This window comes from Prionailurus bengalensis, chromosome A1 (assembly GCF_016509475.1).
Source record: "Prionailurus bengalensis isolate Pbe53 chromosome A1, Fcat_Pben_1.1_paternal_pri, whole genome shotgun sequence".
Lineage (NCBI taxonomy): Eukaryota > Metazoa > Chordata > Mammalia > Carnivora > Felidae > Prionailurus > Prionailurus bengalensis.
Genome location: NC_057343.1, coordinates 141,488,018 through 141,507,085, shown reverse-complemented (window position 1 = coordinate 141,507,085; position 19,068 = coordinate 141,488,018). Strand labels below are relative to the sequence as shown.

Genomic DNA, 19,068 nt, shown 5'->3' with positions numbered 1-19,068 from the left:
AGTTTCTAAATCTAAAAAATGACTATTAGACTCATGATCTCAACGATCCTTTACAAAGTTAACACATCATGGTCTACCATTGGATTGAACAGGCATAAATATTTGCCAAGGTTATTGATCTGGGCCCTTGGAGACCAGTGTCACTGCATTTTGTTCCACGTTTTCAAACTTACTCCTATTAAATATTACACAATCATGTACCATTTGTTTCAAAAATGAGAGAGACAAACATTAGTAAAAAAATCAATTTCCTATCCCTGGAGAAATGGATCAACAAGCAAGCACTAGATAAAGCAAATTCTCCTTAAATGCTGTATTTTCTCAAGTTTATGATGTCACCCATGCATAGCCACCAAGCTAATCAGACTTTTCCAAAAAACAAAAAAAGAAAAACACATGTAAAAATTTTTTCCAATACAAAAAATATTACAGAAATGTTCATACGAAAGCAACTGTCTTAAAGTCAATACAATACATATTGATGCAAGACAACATCATATTCAAAATGATATTTAGTCAGTGCTAAATGACTAGAAAGCTTACCACTTTTAGATTTGTGCTCTTTTGCCTTCGCGAGGGCATCATAATACCTGTCAGCACATTCAGGGATTATGTCATTTGTATTAGACACAGAAGACTTCAAATGAGACAAAATATCACATGGCTTTTCTTTCTCCAAACACTGATTGACATCGATGACCAGGGTAACCCCTGCATGACGAGAACAAAGTTTCTGTTACTGGTTATCTGCTACTTATTCTAGTGGTGTGCAAAGGTGAGATGTAATTCAGCCTTTTCCAGTAATGCGTTGGAATTAAACCTTTATATCCTTTTCAGAGTTAGTACCACAAATACCCATGACTGTCACCAACTCACCTACCGGTTTAGGTTGTAGGAAGAACAAGATCCCACAGGAGCACAGTTTTTTAAAAATTACAGCATTTCCAGGCTACTCTCGTGTGGTGGGAACACATTAGGTTCCACTCACTGTACTAACCTATAAGAGTGTGGTAAATGCAGTAGATATGCAGTCCTCAAATAGGTCATCCATCAGTATTTGAGAACTTGTCTTATGAAGACATTTATTTATTTTAGAATATATAAAAAATCCTGATAGTCTCTTGTATGGTGCTAGTATACTTCAAATATTCTAGGAAAGCAACAGGTAGGGCTGATGGACATATGTACTCAAGTCCAGAAACTTAATTCTGGAACCCATTTAGACTTAGAAAGCATTTTATTCCATTTTAAATTTCTGCTTCTCCCTATAAATCAAACTACAGTGAACTCTTGGTTACCTAAAGAAAGTTAACATGGTGAGTTCTTTACTATCCATTTCATTCCCAGCCGAGAATATTCTGGCCCAACCAATGAAAGTACTGTTTTTACAAACTATAAATGCACTGAGTTAGAAACCTAGAACAACAATGGAAGAAACCAGGTTAAAATGCTTTTTAGACAGAAGGTTTTGATGAAATGAGGAGAGATGGATATACATTTTTATAAACACCCCCCCCCCCCACAAAACTCTACCATACAAAGGCTAACTGGCATATTGGTATCATTAAGTTATGCATGTATGTGCATACAAACATGAACACTGAAGGGGCAAGAAAAATGGAGTCTGACTTTCAACAATCTGGAACCAAAGTGATGCAAACCTGGAGGAGCACATAAAGAATCAAGGAGAACTTCTGTAGCAAACTTCAACTGTTGCAGAACAAAAGACACAGCAGTATGCTCTTGTGCTTACAGGAGCTAATAAGAATGGATAAACAGCCTGCCTTTCCTCTTCTCCAGAAAAGCTTTCTAGGATGGGACAAATGTGGTACTGGTGTTTGAGAACTTTGTGGTCTCAGAGGAGCAGAAGGAACAAGAAAATGACAAAGAATCCTCGCATGAATGACACCTGACAGCTTCATCTAACCCAGTAAAATGCCATGTTCCTTATTTTTTTTTTTTATTTTTATTTTTTTAAATTTTTTTTTTCAACATTTATTTATTTTTGGGACAGAGAGAGACAGAGCATGAACGGGGGAGGGGCAGAGAGAGAGGGAGACACAGAATCCGAAACAGGCTCCAGGCTCTGAGCCGTCAGCACAGAGCCCGACGCGGGGCTCGAACTCACGGACCGTGAGATCGTGACCTGGCTGAAGTCGGACGCCCAACCGACTGCGCCACCCAGGCGCCCCGCCATGTTCCTTAAAAGATGGGTATTATAGGGGCGCCTGGGTAGCTCAGTCAGTTAAGCATCTGACTCCTGGTTTCAGCTCAGGCCCTGGTTTCACAGTTCGTGAGTTCGATCCTCACATCGGACTCTGTGCTGACAGGGAGGAGCCTGCTTAGGATTCTCTCTCTTCGCCCCTCCCTCGCTCAAAATAAATAAACTTAAAAATTTTTTAAAAAGATGGGTATAAGAAAGCCACAAATTTCTTGGATATGGAACTGTGATTTACCATTGAATATTGATATGCAAGCAGTGGGTCCACAGATGAATCTTCCAGGTAATTGAAGCTTACTACTCATCTTAACAGAACCATTAATTTTCCCATGAAAATCTAAACCCTTGGAGAATACCGTAAGAGAACAGTCTCTACGCTGCTCATCATTTTATCCATAATCCCTGGTACACAGTAGGTGCTTAATGTTTGCTGAGAGCTGCTAGAAGAGCCCTTCCTGTCATCCTCTGCTATAATACAGTGATTATTTTAGTATTGTCAAATACTAAGGAGATGTTTGGGCTTCTTTGTTCCTGCACTGAATGGCCTCAGACTCTTATGCTGTTTAGTTCCCCCCCCCCCCACCTCCGGTCCCCACCAGCTATTTCTTCTTGCTGCTATGTGCTTGCAGAGAGCAGCCCAATCACCTAATTGCCTGGTAATTCATAGCTTCTGATGTACTCTGAGTTGGGAAGGGACACAACCAAACATATTAGTGTTAAGCCTAATATAAGAATACAAAGGTTCTAAGTGTCTGCCCAAGAGATCCCCAATGAGCAGAGTAAATCAGTTCTAGGACAAAGGCTTTGAGACATGTACTTTGACTGTGTTTTTGCTTAATCCATGGGATGCCGTTTAGTTCCAGGTAATTGAAGATGTCAAACAAATGGTCTACATAAAGTCAGGTATGTTTGTGGTAAGGAACAAATGAAGAAATCTCCCATAAGTCTCCTAAAAGATCCGAAAGAAATGTTTGTGTTGCATCTTAAGCCATACATCAGCATGCTTTCTCTAAGCTATGCATTCTTAAATGAGGTGAAATAACCTCCAGTGGGGCAAAAAATGGCTCTTGTGGGGGAGAGGGTGAGAAATCTTTTTATGTATCAGCACAGATCTACATATGGTACAAAAACAGATTCAATATATCTGTGGTATTAAAATTCCATGGTGAAAAATAATTAGGGAAAATCTATCTAAAAAGATTCCTTAGGGGCGCCTGGGTGGCTCAGTCGGTTAAGCGTCCGACTTCGGCTCAGGTCATGATTTCGCGGTCCGTGAGTTCGAACCCCACGTCGGGCTCTGCGCTGACAGCTCAGAGCCTGGAGCCTGTTTCCGATTCTGTGTCTCCCTCTCTCTGACCCTCCCCCGTTCATGCTCTGTCTCTCTCTGTCCCAAAAATAAATAAACGTTAAAAAAAATAAAAAAAAAAAAGATTCCTTAGGGTACAATAATGGAAGAAAGCTGGGGAATTTTGCTCTATGGAGTCAAAAGTAGAGACAAACCTACTTTAAGAAAGCAAGAAACCCAAATGAAGGAGACTTGAGTTACGGTGTCCTTTCAGTCTTGCCTGTGGTAAAACCTATAAGGCAGCACTTTCTTGTACCAAATTATCTGGGAGTGGGTTAGATGCTTACAACACGAAACCAGAATCTGTTTCAAGTCTTATCATACAAAGGATGGATGCTTTTAAAGGGAAGATTAAACTCTTTTTTTGAAAAACTGGAAAATTCTCATCTCATTGTTAAAATATAGATGATTTTACTTCAGAACATCTTTTTGGTGTTATGTATCATAGAAGAAACTATATCAGCTCTTCTGAGACACAGGACAGAGGCAGAAGACAGGATTTTAAACGTGTACATCTGGAGTACACAGTCACATATTTGAGAAAGCCTCTTACACAGTCAACACAACAATGAATCTCAATGTAAAACAAGGAACAGCTTCTCATCTGCAGGCCAAATGTAGGAAGAACATGAATAAAATGATTTCTAGATTGGTTTGACTTCTAAGAGCAAAACTGTAACCCTTTCAGGCTGAGTGCCAATGTTACAACCTAATTTCTTTAAAAGCGTTTCTTCAAACTAACAAGGAAGGAACAAAGTGTTCCTTCAGTTTTACGTTTAAATCTAAATCTCTTACGAACCTGTCTCAAATTTATTTTATTTTTTCTTAAGGATTAGAGTGCTAGAATGGAAAGACTTCAAAGATCCTGAGGGTATAAGTTCAGGTTGGAGAAATGCACAGAGTTTTCCGGGCTAAGGAAATAAAAACCAGATGTTCCCCACAGATGCTTCCAAAGTTGAAAAGCCAATCTTTGGGGGCAAGAAGACTAAGGTGTCTCGACAGCATTCTATGACCTGATACAATAGGATACGTCCTAGTTATGCTGCAAATAGACAGGTTAAGGAACATCACTTTCAGAAGTCTTACTTTCGGTAGATTATTTGTCCATGTAGAGTGTTAGTATATCAATCTTGAAGCTACTTTAGATTTCCATGTGAATTTTCCTACTATTCGTCTATGAGTCTTAGAATAAAACTAAAATTAAATCGTTTGAGCCAATGAGGGGATTCTGCTAGTTGCCGAGTACGTCTATCTCAATTTTGCACCCTAGACCTGGGGGAATAATTGCATGTCGGTTTGAGGACTCGCTGGGAGAAAGACCTGAGCTAAGACTCCACTGATCACCTGAGCTCCATGAGCCCTTACTCTGGTTGGTGGACCACAGTGACATTTGGGGTTTCCTGCAATTAGTGTCAGTTTCAGAGCCAGTGTGCTGGAACCCCTGGAACGTCTGATTGCGTCCTTTCCCCTCAGCACAGCCACCATGGTAAAAAACTGCAGCTCTCTTTAGGGGAAGCCTGGAATAAAGATGAACAGTATAAAATTTTGACTGTGGCACTCTGTTCTCAAGTGGACCCGGTCTCCTCTTCACTTAAGGGGTTCTTGGTTTGTAAATGGCTTAAGTATGGGAATTGACTTAGGGGTCATGATTTTTGCTCTCATTACTCAAATTATACTTCTGCATTTGACCTAGAATTCTTCTTCCACTTGTACAAATCAGGAATGAATTTAGTAAACTGTTTAAATCATATTTAGGGACACCACAGTCAATTAGCCAATCCCACAGGTCTGTCAGATCATTCTGATTACTGCTTTGACTCTGCTCCCCATGACAGTAACCACACCCACTCACCTTTGGTGGTTAAGTGCTGCCACCTGGCCTCTGTGGCCTGCCCACAGATTTTGGACTGCCAGCCTTTTTGCAAGTACATGAGCCAGTTCCTTAGAGTAAATCTCTCCGTCTCTTTCTCTATGTATGTGTGTGTATACAGATACGACATACTTTCCAGAGAAACAACTATTTATCTGCATGCACATGCACTTGTACACATGCACGCACACACAGATATATGACCACACATTTAGTTCTCCAGAGAAAAGTATATATTTGGTTCTGTTTCTCTGGCAAATCTGGACTAATACAATGCAAGGCATAGAAGGGAGCATAGGTATTTATTAAGCAGATTGGGCAAGTTTCTTAGTGGGTCAAGATAAAAAAAGGGCTTCAAATACCCATCGATAGATGAATGGATAAAGAAGATGTGGTATATATATACAATAGAGTATTACTCGGCATTCAAAAAGAATGAAAATTTGCAACTACGTGGATGGAACTGGAGGGTATTGTGCTAAGCAAAATTAGTCACAGAAAGACAAATATATGACTTCACTCATAGGAGGACTTCAAGAGACAAAACGGATGAACATAAGGGAAGGGAAACAAAAATAATATAACAATAGGGAGGGGGACAAAACAGAAGAGACTCATAAATATGGAGAACAAACTGAGAGTTGCTGGAGGGGTTGTGGGCGGGAGGATGGGCTAAATGGGTAAGGGGCACTAAGGAATCTACTCCTGAAATCATTGTTGCACTATATGCTGACTTGGATGTAAATTAAAAAAATAAATAAACATTTTTAAAAAAGGTAAAAAAGGGCTTGATTAAACTAGAAATTTGAGAGTTCAGTAACCATTTTTTTTGCTTTCTGGATTTTGTACCAGAATCCTTAGATTTTGCTAGAGATAGCACCGAATCACTGAAAATAGTGCCACCACCAATAGATCTTTTTGTATATATACTCAACAACTAAAATTGCTGAGAGTCCAAATCTTTTCAGAAACTAAAGCTATACAGTTGTAAAAATAAAAAATCAGTGGCATAACCAGCAAGGTTCATTGAGCCAGCAAAAGGAGGTGAGGACTTACATTGTTTTGCTTTGTCCTTGTCCATGTTGGCCTCATCGACCGCATGCTGTATCTCATCCAGCCAAAGGACTTTGGAAACAATCTCAGAGTCCTGGGAATAGGGTCATAGAATAAAAGAAAGAACAATGAATGATGATGAAACAGAATTTATAACTGCTTTTCAGGAGCCCATTTATAACAGTTCCCACAGACTCTTACCAACTACCAACCACTGTCATACACTGTATAGACTATTAATGCCCAATTCCAACCCCCATCTCCCACTTAGGTGCATTCATCTATTGGTTTGTGTTGCTTCCAAGACTGCCCTCTCCCATGGTGGTCCTTTATAAAGAACCGGATGATCCCTGTGCTGGAACTCCTCCACAGATTTCCTCTGCAGTTAGGGGAAAATGTAACTCCCCTTCCCAGGGACCGTGGGGATCTAATGATGCAGGCCTGCTGACTCCTCTGGCTGCCCTTCACACTCCTCTACTCCCTGTCTCAGACCTGCACACCAGCCTCCTTCAGACCCTAATGTTCTCCTCCAGCTGTGTGGCTGTGGATTCTTTCTTACCATTCAGGGCTTAATTCAAATGTCACCTCCTCCAGAAAAGCTGCCTCTGAATACGCTCTCCCTTAATCACTGTGTTCCCAAGGTGGCCCAGAGTACCACAGGAAACTTTATTATTTTTTTTATTTTTTTTCAACGTTTATTTATTTTTGGGACAGAGAGAGACAGAGCATGAACGGGGGAGGGGCAGAGAGAGAGGGAGACACAGAATCGGAAACAGGCTCCAGGCTCTGAGCCATGAGCCCAGAGCCCGACGCGGGGCTCGAACTCACGGACCGCGAGATCGTGACCTGGCTGAAGTCGGACGCTCAACCGACTGCGCCACCCAGGCGCCCCTCACAGGAAACTTTAAATTTGAAGGAAAGACAATGATACTTGGCATTTATCAGACACAGAGACAAAAACAAAAGACCCATACAAAAACATGGTGGCTGCCCTCAAGGAGCTAACAACTTAGTAGAAAAGATAGATTTACATAAAAAATAATTATAATACAATGTGATCAGAGCGACAATGGCTGTCGACACGTGATCTAGAAATAGTCAAGAAATGATTATAGTAGGGGTTAATTACAGGGGGAAGAAATACTTGGAGCTAAGGACAGCTTCAGAATGGAAGTGATAACAGCAATAAAAAGGCACTAAATTATCTACCATTTTTTTTTTTTACTTTTAAAGTGATTTTATTTTATTTTTGGTTGTATTTTAAAGAGAGACAGCATGCACATGAGTGAGGGAGAGGGGCAGAGCGGGAGAGAGAATCTTAAGCAGGCTCCACACTCAGTATGGAGAGTGACATGGGGCTAGATTCCATGTCCTCGGGATCATGACCTGAATTGAAATTAAAGGTTGGATGCTCCACCCACTGAGCCACCCAGGTGACCCCATTTTTTTTTTTTTACTTCTGGGTTGATTCTGACTACCATACTACAAATATGGTGCTACTATATAGTAATTCAATGGGACTTTCAGAAACCAACTGCCCAAGATTACATAAACTTGCCAAAGATTACAAGTAAATGTTATCAGGAGAAATTAAATATTTTTCAGGGAAGATGAGACATTCAATTTATTTTATTCAATTCAATTTTTTTTGAAAGTGTATTTATTTTGAGAGAGAGAAAGCACATGCAGGGGCATAAACAGAGGCAGAGAGAGGGGTGATCCCAAGCAGGTTCCGCACTGTCAGCACAGAGCCTGACGCAGGGCTCAATCCCACAAATCTTGAGACCATGACCTGAGCCACGATCAAGAGTTGGATGCTCAACTGAGTGAACCACCCAGGCACCCTGAGGCATTCAATTTTCAACAATGGGGACACTTGCCCATGTGTAGTAATAAGTGTCACGTACTAAATCCTAAGGCAAGCCTGTGATGAACAGCAAGTAGCTCATCAGAACCATGGAGAACTTGCTCCATCATTCAGGACTCATGATGGATGGAGAGTTGGCAGGAAGGAGAAATGACACCCACCTGCTCCTCTGCAAGGCTTCAAAGCTATTTCCCTCTTAGACTAACTTGAGATAATGTATGTGGAAAGCACTCTGAAAGTAAGACAAAGAATCTATCACTTCATCCTGTAATATCTGGGCTAATGGAGACCATCATGGAAGGCTTGGCTCCTGCTTCCACAACCATCTCTAGGCAGATCTGCCACATGGGTATGGTTACTTGTAGCAAGATCTCCATTTCTTGAAAGAATGGATGTGAAGGAATCAAACAAGAAGCATGATAGGAAGTTGAAGACTACAGGAAGAATGAAGAGACAGGGGAGTAGGAACTATTTGTTCCCAAGGCCAAAGAGAACCCAAACACTCCTCCCAGGACTAGCCTAAAGACTAAGTTCCATACAAGTTCATTTATGTCTCTTTCAGTTTTTTTTAAGAGTATTTACCAAATTCTTTCATAACTTATCATTGTAGAAGATGCACCATACAAACTTTGACCCAGATGAAAAGGAAGTTAAATCCCACTTAAAAGCTTAAAGTATTTGTTTCATAAGGAAAAGAAAAAGTTTACAAACCAAATGGCTTTAAGTCAACAGTTTAAATCATGACTCATTACACCAAAGGATGCTAGAGTTAAATGTAAAACCAAGAGTAAAAACCAAGCCCTAGTGGTTTAAGATCTCCTTTTAAATTGCTTGCTACAAGACTGGAAATTTATTTATAGGATGGTCAGGGTTCTACCTCAAGCTACATAGCCAGGTTCAACATCTGAGTGACAAATGGATCAAGTAAAGAGAAAGCAGGCCATCTGCAAATCAAGTGATAAATTCCTGAATTCAGATGAGTCCTAGAATATTTTAATTCAACAAAAAGTACCCTTTTCAATATTTTATGGCATTTTGGCTATTTCTGCAATAAAATAGCTTTCAATTTCAGCTTCTGTTAACATATATTATGTAGCTGAAGTACTATTAATTTTTGATTGTAAAACTCTTGGTGTGATGAAATTTAATCATGATGTGAAAAGTTTACACAGATCAATTCCTTCCTGGCTTAGCCCTCAGCCTGTAAGTCTCACACCAAATCTGCATTTTCTGATTCTTGCTGCATTTTATATGCAACATGCTGTTGGGACTGTTTGGCTTAGGGTTTAACCTTAAGTTGTGTTAAGTACAGAAAAATCTGTCACAATGCAGTTTCATTTATACTACATATTAAACCATATCCTCCGGGATATAATTATCCATAAAAGCTTATACGTTGCACAACGGTGTGGCTGTCCTAAACACTACTGAGATGGACACTACTTAATGATTAAGATGGTAAATTTTATGTTATGGACATTTCACATTTTTAAAAAAATGTTTATTGTAGACCTGCTCACCAATAACCATGGAATAAACAGAGTCCTCTGCATTTTAATGTTGTATCACGATTTTAGTTTATTATTTAACACCCCTCCACACCCCACTGTTACCTGACTCTGTAGTAAACGAACAGCTCAGAATATGTTGAGTTACGGAAAAACAACAAAAAAAACCCCCCTAAAACCAAGTATGGCCAAACAGTGATGGCAAATTCAGAACATGTGACACTGATGGAGAATTTTCAAAGTAACCAAGGTCTTAATTTAGCTTCCTAAAAAAAGTTTGTTTTCTGTGACTCATTTCATTTATAATTATGTAATGGGTTTAAGAATTAAGGTTTGAATAACAGAGAGGATTAAGGAAAGGCTAATTTCTGACAGCTCAGTTATTCAGTAGACATCACACTCTGGCACTGTGCTTTTTAAATGGATAAAAATGAGATATAGGACAGTCAAAACTAACTGCTGCTCGGCCTCTATGTTCAGCTTACTTCTGTAAGCACTCACTGTATACTACCTGCATTTTTTCAGCAAGTCAAAGTATACAGGGTGGGAATTAGAGCATCTACGCAGAAGGAACTGTTAGGGGTGGGTAAGAGTTAAATGATTTGCTCCAGGAATAAAGTAATGTGTTCAGAGACTCAGCCTGAGTCACGCAGCCTGCAACATGAGCGCTGTCACACCCTTCCCCTCCAGAGGACCTGGGCAAGCTTCCCAGTCTGTGGAGCATGCGACAGACAGCACGCTCTACGGCGAGAACAAGGGTTCCATTTGCTGTTCACACACGAAACCGAGGGGAAGCTGTGCTCCCTAATTTTACACGTTTAACAACATTTGAGAAACGGGACTCAGGTCACCAAGATGAAAGCCCTCATCTTTGTAGCTGCTGGAGTCATGCTTCTGTCGCCCACTTTTTGTCAAAGCGGTAAGCTCTTTTCATACGGGGGTAGGTCGGGGGGTGGTGGTTTGTGTTACAAGGGCAAACGGAATCTAATTTTCTTCGCACTTTACACAATCTGCAACCTGAAAGGCAGAGTTTGAGGTTTGTTATGAAAAGGCAGCATCTTGGAAGGAATTAGCTATCGTTTGTTTGCTCTGTTCAGACCTTGTCGAAGACCAGTGTTCTCTGCTTAGATTTAAAAACCTGTGGCATAGTCAAGATTTTAACTCCTACAATGAAGTCATGGATCAAACTTCATTGTGACAAGATTCTGATCTTCTAAGAATTTCCTCTGATTCGGCAAGACAGCACTTTTTCAAGAGATTTTCAAAATTCCTATGTTTATACCTTGTCTTGGGCCACAAGTAGGGAAAACAAGAACAGTACCAGAAAGAATGAGTGGTCCTCCAGTAAGTAATGCTAACAGGTTACTGTTTCTTAATGACTTTACCATGGAGTTCTCCTTACATTCATATGATCTTTTAGTTTTTAGAAATGAGATCTCCCAAATACTATTATTCAACTCTTAATGTGTTTCTTATTTCACTCAACCCAATGTTAGCCTGTCACCTCCTGCTTACTCCAAAATAAGCCAATTTGCGCTATCTGTATCCACAACTCTTCTGCTGTTAGGTCACTCTCCAGCCAACATTGTTTGGAGCAGGAAAGCTGGGGTGAGGGACAACGGTGAGGCGGAAAAAATAAAAATTTGACAAAACTAAACCTCTATAGAGGAATGTTGCTTCAACAGGCAGTTGAAATCGCCAAGGTGGTTGTGGGAGAGTGCTAAGCATTCAGAGCAGCAGCGGGTGTGGGATTCACAAGGAGTGAGCGTTCTGGGTAGGGGTGAACCCAAATGCAGCAGAAGGGGGCTCCTTCAAGATGCTGGTGGAGTTTGGTGCAAGTGAACAGGGGGCATTTAAAGGCGACAAAGTAAGAAGCAAGGCATTGGCTTTCTTCCATGGGGTGGGGGAGAAATGAGTGAAAAAACCCCATCGTCTAGAGGCTGAAGTCTGGTCCCCTTGGACCAGTCCCTTTCCAAGGCCTTTGCCCAGAGTAAAAACATTTTAGAAACATTATGCCAAACGGAAGCCTGTATTAAGAATCCAAACAAATTGAAAAATATGTCAAATTTAACAATGAGTACTATTTGAAAGCACACCAGACTCTAGGCACTGAAAGACTTACTCAAGTCAAGCCAGATCTGGAATTCTCATGGAAAAAGGAATCGAGGCTTTTTCACAGCCACTGTTTACCATGTTTTTAGGCACCATGTCTTGCTCAATCACAGGAATTTTCTGAAAACTGACAAACACTTCATTGCAACAACTCTCTTATCAGATCTTGAAAGGAAATAACTTGCACAGCATGTTCTTCAGCCACCATTTTCCAGCTTTGGGCCTAATTCTCAAGGCATTTCTCTTTGGGTGACATCAAATTTAAGCATTTTTCAAAATGCGAGAATGAAGAGAAGGATTTGTATGGCTGAATCCAAGGGTCACCTAACCGGTCCTCAAAGTTCACATCTAAACACAGGCAGAGAAGAACACTTCCCAGATATTTCTTTCTTTTTCGTTAATCTATCTTCCTTTAAACGACACCTTAACACCACCTCCCTGTCCCTACTTGTTCAGGCAATACTCTGTTTTATACACTGAATTCAGTTTATGCAATCTCAAGGTTATGAGGAAGGCTTCAATTTCACCTGGGGGCGAACTGCTAGAGATTAAAGCAGGAAGAGAAACTGGCTTTGAATGAGAACCAGGTTACTAAACACTAACCCCAAGTGCTCAACACGTAGGAATTCAGAAGTCATGTGAAAAGACGTAACTAGCAGAACAATGGCATTTTAAATTGGTAAGTATGAGGTTTATATTAGGCATTAAAGTCCATCTTAGAAATGTGAGAGAATCCACTTCATGTACGTGTCAAAGATTTACGGAAAAATTATATAATGAGAAACAGGTTTGAGTAGTAAGGTCTACTGTGTTTTTGAAATTGCTCTTGCATGAATTAGGAGGATTAAAATTAGCACGCCAACGAACGCCCAACATATAGTATAATTTATAGTATGTAGTTGTTGCATCTCTATTCCTTTTTGTTCCATTTCTGAATTTTTCCTTAGTTTTTTAAACTGAAATAGAGTTGCCATACAATGTTACATTGGCTTCAAGTGCACAACATAGTGATTGGACAATTCTATACATTATCTCGTAAGTGTAATTACCACTTGTTACCAAACAATGTTATTACATTATGGACTATATTCTCTATTCCCCTCTTTTCATTTTTCTTCCTTTGTCTCCTCTATGCTTGTCATTTGTCCCATCTTCTTCCCCAAAATCATCTGGAGTAGACGCCTCCTAGTCATTTTTGCCTCCTGCCTCTCCCTCATTGCCACCAAAGCCAACTGGATGCCAAGTCCCTCTAAGCTGCCATCAGTTTCCACGGTTCACTTCGCCTTTCTGCTGCCATTGTTCTAGTTTGTTACTTTCCATCTTGAGTTTCAATGACTACAGTAGCCTCCAGATCAGTCCCCCTTGCCCCTAATTTCTTCCCTTTTCAGTCTGTACACTGTCACCCAAGTCATCTTAAATATAAACCAGATCACAGTTATATTAGTATGCTATTGGTGCTGCAACAAATTACCACAATTGTAGTGGCTTAAAACAATACAGATGATACTCCCGGAGGTCACAAGTCCTGAAGTCAAGATGTCAGCAGGGCTGTGTTCATTCTGGAGGCTCTGGGGCATAAGTTATTTTCTTGTCTTTTTTTTTTTTTTTTTAGCTTCTAGAAGCTGCTTGCATTCCTTGGTTTATGGCTCCTCTTTTCATCCTCAATGCCAGCACAGCACAGCATTTTAAAATATCTGATACTGACTCCCTTGCCTCCCTCTTATAAGGAGTCTTATGATTACATCTGATGCACCTAGCCAATCCAGGACACTCATGCCATCTGAAGATCCTGAATCACATCTGCAAAGTCCCTTTTGCACATAAAATAACATATTCAAAGGATCCAGGCATTAGCAGGTGGAATCTTGTGGGGCCATCATGCTGTCTACTATAATGGCCATGCCTCTGTTCACAATTTTGTATGAGCCTAAGCCCGGCATCTGAGAACAGAAACATGGTTTCTTTTGAGTTTTCTTCTAGTTAAAGGTCTTTCAGAGATTTGGCTGTATCCTACCCTTTCATCTGTAACCTACCCTGTCATCTTCTTTCACACACCTTATTAGCGTAAGACAATGAGTTTTTGTGCACCTTTTCCACTGGTCTGACAGTTTGAAGACAGGGACAGAGTGTAACACTGTACCACTGGCATATAAGCATGCAATAAACATTTGTTGAATTAACTTATCTGACATTGCCAGATCCCATGCCAGCCCATATATCTTATTCATCTATTAAATTTCATCTATGAACCTTGCTCATCTTTACCTCTTCCTTGACATTCTGCTCAAACATTTAAATCTGTTAACCACTGTCTGAATGTCTATACAATTTACAGCCAATATGATATTGGTCTATAATGGTTTGATGTGCTATTATTGCTTTCTCCAACGGTATTATAAACTTCCTGCCTGCAAGGAGTTGCCATCTAGCTTTTGCTCCTGCATGGCCTAGCACAGTGCTGGGGCATACGATATATACTAAATGCATTCCTGCTAATTACCAGATTTATAGGGATTTGTAAAAATAAAAATGATCCTAAATTCTACAACTACAGAAACTATGTAGATAAAACTTTTAGTTTCATTGTGTCCTGAACTACAGGCATGGACTCAGCAATAATTCATAATAATACTTCTTCTCAGTTGCAGGCATGGCAAATGACGTACACAACTTGGCAAAACCAACCTTACCTATTAAGACCTTCCGTGGGGCTCCCCCAAATTCTTTTGAAGAATTCCCCCTTTCTGCCATAGAAGGCTGGACAGGAACTACCACAACTGTAAAAATTAACTGCCCAGAAGAAAGGGTTTCAAATCTCCACGTGAATAATGCTACCATGGGGTACCTGAGCAGCTCCTTAAGTACCAAACTGATCCCAGCCGTCTACATCCTGGTGTTTGTAGTAGGTGTGCCAGCCAATGCGGTGACCCTGTGGATGCTCCTCTTCAGGACCAGATCCATCTGTATGAACATCTTCTACACCAACCTGGCCATGGCAGACTTTCTTTTTTGCATCACACTGCCCTTTAAGATAGCTTACCACCTCAATGGGAACAACTGGGTATTTGGAGAGGTGATGTGCCGGGCCACCACAGTCATCTTCTATGGCAACATGTACTGCTCCATTCTGCTCCTCGCCTGCATTAGTATCAGCCGCTACCTAGCCATTGTCCATCCTTTCACATACCGAGGTCTGCCCAAGCGTACCTACACCTTGCTGACATGTGGACTGGTGTGGGCAACGGTTTTCTTATACATGCTGCCATTCTTCATCCTGAAGCAGGAATATTACCTTGTCCAGCAGGACATCACCACTTGCCATGATGTCCACAACACATGCGAGTCCTCATCACCCTTCCAACTCTACTACTTCATATCCTTGGCATTCTTTGGATTCTTAATTCCCTTTGTGGTCATTATCTACTGCTACACAGTCATCATTCGGACACTTAATGCATATGATCACAGATGGCTGTGGTATGTTAAGGCGAGTCTCCTCATTCTTTTGATTTTCACCATTTGCTTTGCTCCAAGCAATATTATCCTCATTATTCACCACGCTAACTACTACTACAACAATACTGATGGCTTATATTTTGTCTATCTCATAGCTTTGTGCCTTGGGAGCCTGAATAGTTGCCTAGATCCACTCCTTTATTTTCTTATGTCAAAAATCATAGATCACTCCACTGTTTACCTTACAATGGTGAAATCACCTTAGAGAACCAGGAACGCCATCTGTGAAAACACACCTTCTTGGGACGATATATGCCCAGTACAAAGGGTTCTACCCTCTAACTCCATTCTTGAGCTCCTAAGAAATACTGCCTCAAAATAAAACACTACAAAAGCACTTTTTTATTTTAATACTTTTTCAGGATTTTAAGAGTGTCAGTGCAGAAGAAAAGATATGATCATCTTTAGGGCAACTGACACACTTGCCTGATGGTACTTCAAGACCTTTAATTCTCCATCTTCCCTACTTCCAGTAGGTTTCAACCCTACATGTCCTGGAGGAGGAGGTGGGACAAGGGCAAAGCACAGGGAGAAGCTAACATCTCAGTTTTCAGTGTTTGGCGTCATTTTTGATTCGTCTTCCTTCTCCAACTCTCACACAGGTGGTGCCTCATCAGCTCACTCGAAGTGATTTTTATCACTAGGGGCCATTACCTTAATCCCACATTTGCCTTCTAACCATTCTTTTCACTGCCAGCCTATTCTATGTCACTGGCCATTGCCAGATTAATCTTCCTGAGATCATATTGAACACATCACTCAAAAATCCCAGCTCACACACTGCCAATGATTGTTCACTGTTTTGGAATAAGTTATAAATCTTTAGCCTGACATTCAGAGATAATTTTCGAACTTTGCTTCCCAATAAACCTTGCCTGCAAAGTAGGCACCAGCCAAGCTTCTTGATTTGCTATAATCTTGACTTCTCCTTTCTGCTCTTGCTTCTCTAACTGTAAAGCTGTTTTTAACATGTTTGCCTTAATTCTTTCCATCTCTTAAAGTCTTCAATGGACCATTCTTCTGATTCTCAAGCTAGAAGTTCATTTTTCTCATCTCCCTTTCTTGTATTTTTGACATTTATATACAAATATTAATTTCATAAATACTTATTAAACACCCTGTATAGTAAAGAAGGGGCTACTCCTCTCCCTTCTTTAGTTTCCTGTAGACCCAAGTCTTCTCAGGGTTTGTGGGGCCCAGATCCATGCTCTGTATAACATGTTGCTGAGTGAATGAATAAAATCTCAAAGCAGCAAAACAGTATGAAAGCCCATTCAATTGTTACTGAGAAGGCAAGGTACCTTGTATGACAAGGGACATTATTTTTTGGTTGGGCATGTAAAAAAAAAAAAAAAGGTAAGTTAGAACATACTCATAAAATCATTTAAAAGTTCAAAATAACAAAACATTAAAAAATTAAAAAAAAAAAGGGTGGGGTGTCTGGGGGTCTTAGTCGGTTAGGCAGACTTTGGCTCAGGTAATGACCTCACGGTCCAGGAGTTCCAGCCCTGTGTTGGGCTCTGTGCTGACAGTTCAGAGCCTGGAGCCTGCTTCAGATTCTGGGTCTCCTTTTCTCTCAGCCCCGCATTGGGTACAGAGATTACTTGAAGAAAAAAGAAAAAAAAAACATAAAAAGAAACCTAAAATAAGTTTTAAGATGACAGAAACTTCAATGAAAGGAATTGGTTTCTGCAAATAAAGCCATCATGTGTAATACAGTTTCACGTAAAAGAAAAATGTAGTAATATTCACTTGTTAAAAGCACACAACTCTTGTGCAGTAAATATATACGTAGCAAAACAGAACGTTTTTGGGTATCTAATTCACAAAGTCTCAAGGAAAGCCTTCAATTTTAAAATAGCTCACAATTCACTGCCTCTGGTGAACAAAGTGTGTTTTCTGTTAAGTATGTGCCAACATGCGCATTACCCAGCCTTTCTCCTGAGACAAAAGGAATTTGGTTTCTATACAAGGTTACACTTGAAATACTATTAACGAGGAGCAAGAATTCTCACCAGCTTAAATCCCTGTCCTCAACCTTTGATAAAACTGGCTATCCGTTCCATGCGGATGTTATCCATTGTCATCGTTTTTAAAAATTCTTTTTATTTTAGAGAGAGAGGGAGAACACATGAAGTGGGGGGCGGGGGGGGGGGGAGAGACAGAATCTTAAGCAGTTTCCATGCTCAGCATGGAGCCCAGTGCAGGCCTCAATCCCATGATCCTGGGATCATGACCTGAGCCGAAATCAAGAGTCAGACTCTCAACTGACTGAGCCACCCAGAGCCCCTCCAATGTGATCTTTAACAGCTGTATGTTTTCGCACAAGCTTTACTTTATACTGGCAATACTAGTAATATAATTTTTTTTCTATTATTTTCAAGGCCAGATCTTGGGAAGGCAAGGCACAGAATTATCTCCATCAAAACACAACTGCAACTTCCAAGCATCCAAACCACAAATGTTAAAAAACACACACAGATGGGGCACCTCGGTAACTCAGTTAAGTGTATGACTTTTGATTTTGGCCAGGTCATGATCTCAGGGTCATGAGATCAACCCCCGCTGGGCGTGGAGCCTTCTTAATATTCTCTCTCCCCCACTCTCTCTCTCAAAAACAAAAAACAAAACAAAAAAAACCCCACACAGACACACATACACACACACATAGACCTCATCAAATAAGCAAAGAATCAGTTTTTTTTCCCCAGGGAAAAAACAGGCAGAGAAAAAAAAAGTTTCAAAATTAATGGGCAGAAAAGGAAAATGGTGTTTAAAAATAGCAATATAACCAAATCATATTCATTGCTTGGAACTGTAATGTTTTAAATCTGTTAGCTCTTGCCAATACAATTCAGGCTCCTCATTTTATAGGCCGAAGCAGTTTAATTCCAGCCTGAGCTAGAACCCAGATCCTTAGGCTCCTATTTAATGCTCTATTTCCATTACTAAAGCTGCTGCTCTTACACTTAGGAAGCAAGCCTGACAGACAGATGGCAAAGTGGAGACACCCACCAAAGGCTTCTAAGTGTCCTGGTGAGGTCCCATGGCACTCCATCTTGACCTAAAGCTATCAGACTAGAATGCTCTGGAAGGGACTTCCATAGCCTGCCTATGAAAGATTTGTGCAGTCAAGGACAAACCGCATGTGGCTGTGGGCAGAGAGGAACCTAGGTCTATCTCTATCCTGTACCCAGAAGATCCCACGTGTGGTTTGTGGATACAACAATTTGTGTGTGTCTAGCAAGGACTTTGTGACACAGACATCACTCAGCCTTTACCTGGGCAACCGCTGGCACCCACAATAATATTAGCTACATTATTTCAGTATTTTTGGGGGGTGTCAAGCTCCATGCAAAATGCTGAACACTCAAACACATGTATATGTTCACAATATAATTATATATGATTACATGTTAATATAATCTATAGAAATATAAGTACGTGAACATACAAATACACTTTATTACATCTCTATGTTACTCTTAACCCCTCATCGTGATCCTGTAAGATAGGCACTATTATATCCATTTTACACGTGTGGAAATGGAAGTAAAGAGAATTCAAGGGACTTGA

At 40.4% G+C, this 19,068-nt stretch overlaps 2 protein-coding genes across 7 annotated transcripts in view; one reads left to right on the top strand and one right to left on the bottom strand.

Annotated features, from left to right (window-relative positions):
- Window positions 1-19,068, bottom strand: part of IQGAP2 (IQ motif containing GTPase activating protein 2) — a 296,761-nt gene that overhangs the window by 69,445 nt on the left and 208,248 nt on the right. For all 4 annotated transcript variants that reach the window (XM_043592352.1, XM_043592373.1, XM_043592363.1 and 1 more), the window contains 2 exons: window positions 6,493-6,583; window positions 544-711 (listed from right to left, as the gene is read on the bottom strand). In XM_043592352.1, the coding sequence (XP_043448287.1) occupies window positions 544-711; window positions 6,493-6,583 (259 nt within the window). The remainder of the gene's footprint in view (window positions 1-543; window positions 712-6,492; window positions 6,584-19,068) is intronic.
- Window positions 10,448-16,750, top strand: F2RL2 (coagulation factor II thrombin receptor like 2). Of its 3 annotated transcripts, XM_043592441.1 has the most exons (3): window positions 10,452-10,783; window positions 10,962-11,208; window positions 14,619-16,750. In XM_043592441.1, exon 3 carries the CDS (start codon window positions 14,627-14,629, stop codon window positions 15,695-15,697), a length of 1,071 nt encoding a protein of 356 aa, XP_043448376.1. In that variant the 5' UTR covers window positions 10,452-10,783; window positions 10,962-11,208; window positions 14,619-14,626; the 3' UTR covers window positions 15,698-16,750. The 3 variants fall into 3 exon arrangements, with proteins under 3 accessions (XP_043448370.1, XP_043448376.1, XP_043448357.1); XM_043592435.1 differs by lacking the exon at window positions 10,962-11,208 and having other exon boundaries at window positions 10,448-10,783; window positions 14,625-16,750; XM_043592422.1 differs by lacking the exon at window positions 10,962-11,208 and having other exon boundaries at window positions 10,453-10,783.